The sequence below is a fragment of the Xyrauchen texanus genome, chromosome 17 (assembly GCF_025860055.1).
Source record: "Xyrauchen texanus isolate HMW12.3.18 chromosome 17, RBS_HiC_50CHRs, whole genome shotgun sequence".
NCBI classification, from domain to species: Eukaryota; Metazoa; Chordata; class Actinopteri; order Cypriniformes; family Catostomidae; genus Xyrauchen; species Xyrauchen texanus.
Genome location: NC_068292.1, coordinates 25,182,565 through 25,193,010, shown reverse-complemented (window position 1 = coordinate 25,193,010; position 10,446 = coordinate 25,182,565). Strand labels below are relative to the sequence as shown.

Sequence of the window (10,446 nt, the reverse complement as noted above, 5' to 3'; positions counted from 1 at the left end):
GTGTAATCAGAATGTTGTTGTCTTAGGAGAGTTTCTAAAAGGGTCAGATGGATACAACCTTGACTGTGTCATTGAATAATTCAAGGCATCTGCATCCATATGTGACCTTAAAATCATATTTAAGCATAATGGAAAATTATATTTAAATGGCCATGCTCTGTAAGGAAACATTCCACTGTAAGGTATGACCTATTCGTTTTGGTAGGTGTCTGCTAATGTATTTATCTAGCCTGTCAAGGGTTATGAGGAGATTTTATTAGGTATAACCTTTACCATCAATGCGTCAGACAATATAGTTATCTGTGCATATCAGTAAAGTTGTATGTACAGTATCAGTACAGTTATACTGTACGTGCAAAAAGTGAGTTTCAATATTACTTGGTACTAATATTACTTTATTACAGTAGGGTTTATAGAGTGGACCTACAGTAGTTCAAGAAACAACTTTAAGGCCGCTTAATGCATACTAATTTTGTATGAAGCTCATGTCATGCCATGTTAAGGTTTGCTTGTTCAACCATCTACAAATAATTTGTTAATTATCACATTCATTAAAAATATTATACAGCTAAATCTGGTTGGATCCTGAGATTAAAAGGTGTGTGTGTGTGTGTGTGTGTGTGTGTGTGTGTGTGCGTGTATTTATCACTTTGTGGGGACCAAATGTCCCCATAAGGATAGTAAAACCCGAAATTTTTGACCTTGTGGGGACATTTTGTCGGTCCCCATGAGGAAAACAGCTTATAAATCATACTAAATTATGTTTTTTGAAAATGTAAAAATGCAGAAAGTTTTCTGTGAGGGTTAGGTTTAGGGGTAGGGTTAGGTTTAGGGGATAGAATATAAAGTTTGTACAGTATTATGTATTAAAAAGCATTATGTCTATGGAAAGTCCCCATAAAACATGGAAACACAACATGTGTGTGTGTGTGTGTGTGTGTGTGTGTGTGTGTGTGTGTGTGTGTGTGTGTGTGTGTGCAAAGTGTATCAGTATGAACTAGGCTGCACTTAAAAGGTCTTAGAATTAATTCAACAGAACAAACATCCTGTGTAGATAAACAAAGCCTACAAAAAAACATCTTAAAAACAAGAACAAATGTCAGGTTTTGAAAGCTTGGTAAAAACTCTTTATTTCACACCAAAAATAAAACTGAAATGCATGTCAACATAATAGATATAACTTTTTGTGTTAGTTGGACCTTTTGTTATAAAGTGCATAAGATACTTTTTTGGTCACACATTATATTAGGTGGCCTTAACTACTATGTACTAACTTGAAATACATACAAGACTATGTACTGGATTTACTGCGTAACTACATGTTGTTCTGAAAACGGGCACATTTGCTGCTACAGAGGCTGAGGTAAGGGAAGGTTTAGGAGTAAGGTTAGGGTTAGGATTGGGGAGTACAAACACGGTTTTGGAGTAAGGGTTATGTTAGGGGTAAATTTAACTGTGTAACTACAAATGTAATTAAATGCAAGTTCTTTAAATGTAAATACAATGCAACAACATGTATGTACATAATAAGTACATTGTATCAAATGATTAAATACATAGTAGTTAAGGCCACCTAATATAAAGTGTGTCCCTTTTTGTAAATACTGCAGTAGCACTGAATAAAAACTCATATAATTTACTAAAATGTATTTTTTGATATATTTATAAGGTTAAATTGAAAATAATAACATAGATAAATACTTTTTTTAAATCCTTCTTGGTGTGGAGTGTTATCAAGACCTGTTACAGTTGCATCCTGTTACAATCAGGTCAACTTACAAATTTTTGCTGGAACTTGTTTGCAGAACATAAAATAAATATGAAATAAATGCTGTTTTTGAGAAAAAGCAATAAACATGATTGCTTTTAGAATTATATTGTGTGGCCCGGTATTAAAGTATTAAAGACTATTAAAGCGCCATTTAACTCATTACTCTGCAAATATTTGCCTCTCTGTATTGTTTTCTTATATCATACACTCTATATTAGGGTTGTGCTGACATACAGTTTTTTCCCCCCTGCAGTATTAATTATTTGTTTACTCCTGTAAAGTATGATTAGCCTTTAATTAAACAAGAAATATAAATAAAACTATATTATCAGGCTTCTCTTCTATCGTTTGGAGAATGTTGCACCACTAACAGTTCAGTCGTTATTTCTCAAGGTTCTTGCAGATAGCCAGCCTTAATCTGTAATATTACACCATTCACTTTCATTGCACCAACTGAATGGTGACTGAGGCTGTCCTAACATTCTGCCTTTCTATTGTGTTCCATGGAAGACAGGAAAGCCAAACTGATTTGGAACAACATGAATAAATGTGTTGCATTGAGTAAATGATGATAGAATTTTCATTTTTGGATAAACTACTATCCTTCAATGCTGACTTCATAGAACCATATATTATTTATCATAAAAATGTCATTACTTTCTAAATAGTATGTGGATAGTGTACCAGTCCATGTGCAGTGCGCAGATATTATCCATTCTACATCTGGCAGCTCTTTTCTTTATTGTCACAGTTCTCTGAGATGGCAGTCCCTCTGGGCGCATTGTAGGGGACATATCTTGCCTCCGCCAGGCCAAGCAGACTGGCACAGGTGGGTAAATAAACATGCTGGACACGGTTCACCTCTGAGCGGCACACTGGGCAAAGCTGATTAGAAAAAAAAAGTTACAAATGTTAAAATACACCTATATCTGATCTATCTTTCATCTGATGTTCACTGAAGATAAATAGGCAAATAGGCCATTTTCAACTATACAGCTATGCACCATAGAATTGATATAAGACTTTTATAATGACAGGTTAAATTCAAAAGGTCATAGGACTGCTGCATATAGAGCATTTCTGATTATCAAGATCTTTGTCTGAACAGACACTAATGGATGATGTCACATGTCGGTCACATGTAGGGAAATATTTTAGGAGGGTAACTAGAAGTTACGTAAACCTAATCCTGCATGTTCTCTTAATTATTAACTTAACTTGCAACTAGTACAGATGACAATTTCTAAGCATGACAAATCACACTTTCATTTTCTATGTATTTACATGTACATTTAATTGTTTATTATTACTAGTACTACAATGCCCATAAATCTAAACAGCACTGATCTTGTAATTATGTTACAATAGTCACCTGAAGTTGACTGGCACAGTTATAGCAGCATAAAATGTGTCCACAAGGACAGAAGGCAGCATTGATCTCTTTTTCAAGGCACAGAGCACAGGTCAGAGCCTCTTTTAGCCTTTGGAGCTTCTCCCTCAGAATGTGAGTTTCTCTGCAGCTCATGCACGTCCTCTCCTCCCTCGCAACTTGCACGTGCCTCAGCGGAGAGGACGAGGGACTGCAGCTGTCTCGCATGCTCCCACATTCAGTTCCGGTAATCCTTGCATTGAACAGGGCACGCTGGGCACGGTCATACACTTCTTTGGACGTCCGCTGAATATCGAACATGTACCGTTTACCAATGTCAATGCTTTCATTGACGAACAGGGAGGCCAGGTGACCCTTGAAGTCCCGACTGTATTGCATCTTCACTGTGCTCATTACTGTGTCACACCTGAAAGAGTTATAAGTTATAATTGTGTTAATAAACATAGGCAAGGAAAGGCATGTCTCGTTCATCAAACAGCCATTTTCAAATATCTACACAAATGTATTTGCACTGTTTTGCAAAAGTTGATAGGTGCAGTTATCATTCACTCACCCTCATGCCATCCCAGTTGTGTATGACTTTCTTTCTTCAGCAGAACACAAACAATGATTTTTAGAAAAACATCTCAGCTCTGTAGGTCCATACAATGCAAGTGAATGGTAATCAGACCTTCGTAGCTCCAAAAATCACATAAAGAAAACTTAAAAGTAATCCATACTAATCCAATGGCTAAATCCACATCTTCAGTAGCGATATAATAGGTGTGGGTGAGAAAAAGAACAATAGTTAAGACCTTTTTTACTCTAAATCTCCACTTTAAAATTCACTTTCAGAAGTTAAAGTAAAACTAAACAGGCACCACATGTGACTTTCAGACGTAAAAGTGAAAGTGGATATTTAGATTAAAAAAGGACTTAAATTTGTTCCTGTTTTTCACCCACATCTATTATATAGCTTCTGAAGATACTGTATGGATTTAAACAACAGAGTCATATGGATTACTTCAGTTTGTCCTTTATATTATTTTTGGAGCTACAAAGGTCTGATCACCATTCACTTGCATTGTATGGACCTTCAGAGCTGAAATATTCTTCTAAAAATCTTTGTTTGTTTTCTGCTGAAGAAAGAAATGTATACACATCTGGGATGTATTGGCTTGAATCAAACCAGTTCATTTAGATGTTACCACATTCATTATTTTATACATAAAATGTAAGCAAATTCTGATTATTATTGTTTTTATTAATATCTTTTTATTTTTCATGGAAATCTGTGCTCAATAAGCTAACAGCCTGCAGTTAGTGTAGTAGTACTTTGGCATTATGAATATGCCAAAGTACTACTACAAAGTACTACTTTAAGGTTTTGAGTTGAATGTCAGTCAAGACTTAAACTATACTCTTTTGGAACCCTTTAACCACAATGAAAATACTTTTAACCTAAAAAATGCACTTCTTTGGTTACATCTAAATAAACTAGTTTAGTTCAAGTCATAAATACAATTTAACAACATCACTGAATCAAAATTTTTTCATTAGGTTACACAAACCAAACAAATTTTAAGAGTTAGTTTAGGTAAAAATAACTCTTTAAGGTTAAAACTGCAGGTTACCACTTTTTTGCAGTGCAGCTGATAGAATTCATACATGCATCCATATATCTCTTATCTTCTATCTTTCATATTTCATGTTCCCTGAAGATAATTATGCAATTAGGCAATGTGCCAAAAAAAAATATAGTCATGAACCACTGAGCTAATATAAAATTTGATGTTGTCAGAGGGTGAAATTCAAAGGATCATAGGACTTAGGGATTTTTAGTTCAAAACAAGAGTAACTTAAATTGTATTCTCTTTTGACATCTCTTTCCTAAGTAAAGCTGATAGAATTGTAGCAATATTCACCTGTAAAATGTATGGATCTCTGTGATAGCACGATACAGTCCATTGGCAGCACTGGGACTGACGAACTTAAAGAGGAGCACCACACTGTCTCCATTGTCCTTTGTGATGGTCACATATACGTTCTTTCCAGACTGAGTGGCCATTTGAATGACTGGATATATGATTCTGAACAAATCATGTAATAGGATTGAAATGTGTACTTCATAATGAGCCTATGAGATCTCTTATCATCGTTTTCAAGTCTTTACCTTTCAATAGGAGTGAAATCTGTTTTGCAGACAAACAGGCCCTCTGGTCCAACCCCAATGAGCAGCTCCTGTCCCTCTGAGCCACGAGCAGAATGCCACTCTATACCATAGTTGTTAAGGGAGGAAACCAGCTGCAGGGCTAGATATTCTGCTGAAGCTTGACTGACACCTTCCAACTCTTTATGCCTCCAACAAATACTATAACAACAAGACAGCCGTTCCACAAAACAAACACTAAAATTAAATGAGATGTTCTGTTTTGTCAGTCAGAATTGTATGGTCAGAATTTCCATGTTATATCTGTATTGCTTGCTATTGTCTTCTACAGCATTCAGAGAATGAATTTTTGATCGTGTTATTTTGACTGTGAATTTACAACAAACTCCTAGTGTTCTTACTTGTTGATGGTGTCATGGCTGGGTTCTTGACCATAGATCTGGGAGTAGCAGTAATTGGCCGTGTTATGGCTGTAATCTCCAAACTCTGCCTGAGCCAATAATGCACAGAACTCAATTGCCTGTTCCGTGTCCAATCGCAAGCTTCCTTTAAAAAGCTCCTCCTTCACATGCAATAGAAACAAATGTCTGCAGAGAAAGAAAAAATACATGAAAAACGAATGAACCGACACTGATCCATGATCCAGGATCGGTGATGATCTGGGTGTGCTTCAGCAAGGCTGATCGGACAGATTCATCTTTGTGAAGGATGCATGAATCAAGCCATGTACAAGGTTATCCTGGAAGAAAACTTTTTCCAGCAGGACAATGCTCCATGCCACGCAGACAGGTCAATCAAGGTGTGGATGGAGGACCACCAGATCAAGACCCTGTTATGGCCTGCCCAATCTCCAGACCTGAACCCCATTGAAAACATCTGGTGTGTGATCAAGAGGAAGATGGATAGCCACAAGCCATCAATCAAAGCCGAGCTGCTTTAATTTTTGCGCCAGGAGTGGCATAAAATCACCCAACAGCAATGTGAAAGACTGGTAGAGAGCACGCCAAGACACATGAAAGCTGTGATTGAAAATTATGGTTACTCCACCAAATATTGATTTCTGAACTCTTTCTAAGTTAAAATATTAGTATTGTGTTGTTTAAAAATGAATATTAACTTGTTTTCATGTATTATTCTAGGTTTGAAAACACTGCATTTTTTTGTTATTTTGACCAGTTTTCATTTTCTGCAAATAAATGCTCTAAATGACAATATTTTTATTTGGGAGAAATGTTGTCAGTACTTTATAGAATAAAACTAAAAAATTTTGTGTACTCAAACACATACCTATAAAAAGTAAATCCAGATAAACTGATAATTTTGCAGTGGTCTCTTAATGTTTTCAAGCTGTGTAAATATATATATCAATTATATACTTTTTATTTAGATTTTTTTTAAACATATCACTTGCAATATGTAAAGACCCAGTTTGTCTCTCATTAACAGAGTTTCATGCACTGTTAACTCATCTAGAATATCAAAACAAAGTGTCTGCATGAAGTCATGTTTAATCAGTGACCTACACCCAGCGAATTTCAGTAACATGAGTACACTTGTGACTTCTGGCACATATTTTAATACCCCGACATAAATCAATTGTACAAGTAATACTATGAACAAATACTATAATAAATGAATACATTACACAATAATGTATGATCAAACCTGTTGCTAAACACCACAAATATGTACAAAGATCTGTTGCATAACTAAAAAACTATTAACATATTTTATATAACCCATTAAGTGTTACATAACACAATAAAGTTCACAGTCTCTACAATAATAATCCATGTTGGCACAATCCAATTTATGAAAGACCATGAATGTAAAGTCTGAGAAAGAATAACAATGGCTGGCCCAGAGGAACCTGGATTTTGCAGACATTGTGTAAGATTATGTAAAAGGCAGCATCACATTATAGCACTTTTCTACTCGAAATTCCGGCATACTGACACCTCCAAGCACCCACCTTCAAAACCAACAGCACTCATCAGACATGACCAAACAGTTTCACTAGTCCTCTAGTTTGGAACACACTGTACTTTCATTATATGAACATCTGATGAAGGTGCTTCTCTTACTGCATTTACAGTAAACCAAATGTGCAGATAATACATATGACATGTGAGTATTCAGAACCACATATGTCCCTTAGATGGCCAAGAGAGAAGAGTTTTTACCAAAATACACTACTCCGATACAGGAGACACTCCCTAAAAAGTGTGCACTTTCAAGAACAAACATGTATCAGTTAACTCCCTGCCAGAAAGTCAAACGACATTTTAAGCAAGATGCATGGAAAAGTTGGTCAAAGGTGGAAAAATAAAACAAAACAGTATTGCTGAGGCATAATGTGCTATGAATCACAGTAACTTGACTTTAAGTAGCTGCTTCCTGTTTGCGAGAGATGTATGAGATGAGAAAAAATTTAAAAAAATGTGCCTCATGTTCTCTAGAGTGAGCAAATATGTGAAGCCTCAATGATTCTGCAGACATATATAACATATTACTAGAAATTTTTCTATAATGAAAAAGGTTCCCATTACTGAAGTGGAGCTTTACCTTGTTTTTTCTTGCAGAATTAGATGGGGCTCAACAAAAAACTTGACTCGCAGCCTCAGTCTGCAGGGGGACAGACTGTCTGCTTGTTGAGAGACTCTGTTTCTGAGATTGAGCCATAACATTTCTCCCTTTGTACCAGTGAACTGGAGTCCAAAATAATCCACCTCTATGATCCCCATTTTCCAGCATATCTGCCATAAACAAACAAAAAAACATTCCGTTATAAATTTTTGGAATGCATAAATTGTGCTCTCATCCATGATGGGACTTGGGCTCTGTCCACCCCTTTCGAAAGACAAGACGTGCTACATAAAATGGACGTTTAGGTGACAGGAACAAAACCACTTTTCAATATATATTGGTGGTGTATAAGTAATTATAGAAAACATAAAGACATTTGAGGCTATATAGGTACGTTTCCTCAATTATTACACCTCTAAATGTTTGCTCTTCGTGTAGCTAGTTCTATTTCTTGATCATCCTTTTTGTTTTAAGAAATGGTCATTACTGTAATACACCCAATTTTTTGTTTGATAAAGTCATGTGGCACGACAGTCATGGTGACCTTTGCTGTATTATGAATGATGGTAACGAGCATCCAAATGTAATACTCAAGAATTGATTAAATAACTTTCCGAACCTAAATTCTTGAATTCGCATTGCTCACCTTATTAAGAATGTCCTCTCCGTTGGCTTTTGGGTCCACCTCCACTTCCACAACCACAGAGTCCGGACGAGTTATGTGGCATATCATGATTGATGCAGGTTCTTGTTTTACACGTTCTCCAGGAAAACGAATAAAGTGACATGTGGTTCACAGTAACTTTCTTCTCTGGCTCAAACTCCAAAGGAAAAGCAGCGAGAGGAGGTTAGTGAAGCCCTGGTCTAACTCAAGGATCCGCCTCCCGTCACAGTGATTCCGATTAGCCAACGAATTTCTCTTTCGAACCGGTTCTTTATAAAGAGTCAATCGAACCGATTCCCAAAGCATTTTTTTTTTAAATCACTCGACTTGTGTTAAAACTGTGATATGTGGGTTACATGACAGCATAAAAAATACAACATTAGACACAATCTAGTAAAATAGCGATCATAAAATCTCGTGCGGGTTGTTTTTTTTTGTTGTTTTTTTACACAGTACATAAACAGTACAATAAGAAAATGATACGGAAAAGAAAAAGAAGAGAAAAATAATTGGACATTTCTCAGTTACAAGGTTATAATATTGGTAACACTTAAAAATCTGGTTACATTGGTTCACATTAAATAACAACATGATCTAACAATGAACAATACTTTTACACCATGTAGGCTACTGATCTTGGCTAATGTTAATTTCAACATACACTTACAACTTGCACAAAGAGCAAATAGTAGCAGATACTCTTACACCCCTGTTTAAATATTAACATACAGTATAGTGGCATCACTGCAGCATTTGTATTGTGTTTATGTCCCACAGACACCATACACCAACCCCTACCCCTGGTATTGGTATTTTTCTGGTAAAATCATAGTAACCACAGAATTAAACATGGTTACTATTAACTACTATTAACAACATGTTACTGTAGTAAAACCATGGTTAGTCCATCAGAACTAGTTTCCACCAAAACACATGGTTACTACAATATTACTACAGTAAAACCATGGTTAATTTTACCAGGCTCAAATCCTTCTCTCAACTCCCAGATATTCACAGTGAGCAAATCACTGCAATGAATCTCTTTTATTTATCACTATAAGTAGTATTACAGGAAATATCAAGAGACATGGGGGGGACAGTATATATACATATGTATATCAAGGGGTGAGAGTTGAACCTGGATCTGCAGTGTGACAACAATACACACACCCAGAGCTACTGTAACTGCACATAGAGGCACAGATTGTCATAAAATCCTGTTTCCAGCAGACTATTGCAGGGCAAATAGTCACTTAGTTATTCAATCTCTTAATCCACGAAATATCTAACCCACTTAACCAGTTTAATGTCTCTGCCCTATCGCGAAACATTAAAATATGTCTGCCTTCATTTGATCAGCAGTTGACCCATCTGTCCTGGAGGTCTTGAGTTTGGTCTGAGCAGTGGTGGTGGGTGGAGTTAGAGTAAATAGCCTCTGCCATTATTAGCACTTAGTGTAAACAGACACTCCGTTTTTGTTTACTGAAAAGTTATGAGTTTAATATGTACTAACAATGAACAACTGTATTTTTCTTAACTAACATTAACAAATATTACTGAAAGCTATTTTAAAAAAAAAATTGCTGTCCATTGTTAGTTGATGATACCTAATGCATTAATAATATTTTAGACATGTGACAGTCATTATTAGTGAGTTTAAGAGACTTTAGAATATAAGGTAGTTCAACAACCAAAAATACCTCGACTCTGGGCAAAGAATCCAGAAACTTGTTCTTATGAATAAAATATTTACACGACAAAAAAACAAACAAAGTGTTCAGCTGCATGCTTTTTACTTGAACAATATAAGTAAAATCTCGTGCGTGGAGCACTTGCGAAAAAGGTCTGCCCAGTCTAATGATTGGCAAATAGTTTTTTGACCAGGT

The 10,446-nt window shown here is 35.9% G+C and overlaps 1 protein-coding gene across 1 annotated transcript; it reads right to left on the bottom strand.

Annotated features, from left to right (window-relative positions):
* Window positions 1–1,114: 1,114 nt before the first annotated feature.
* Window positions 1,115–8,777, bottom strand: LOC127657887 (E3 ubiquitin-protein ligase MYLIP-B-like). Its single transcript, XM_052146855.1, has 7 exons — window positions 8,543–8,777; window positions 7,876–8,066; window positions 5,712–5,897; window positions 5,314–5,511; window positions 5,066–5,230; window positions 3,144–3,567; window positions 1,115–2,656 (listed from the first exon to the last, which is right to left on the bottom strand). The coding sequence occupies exons 1-7, from the start codon at window positions 8,627–8,629 to the stop codon at window positions 2,489–2,491; spliced, it is 1,419 nt and encodes a 472-aa protein (XP_052002815.1). The 5' UTR covers window positions 8,630–8,777; the 3' UTR covers window positions 1,115–2,488.
* Window positions 8,778–10,446: the final 1,669 nt, after the last annotated feature.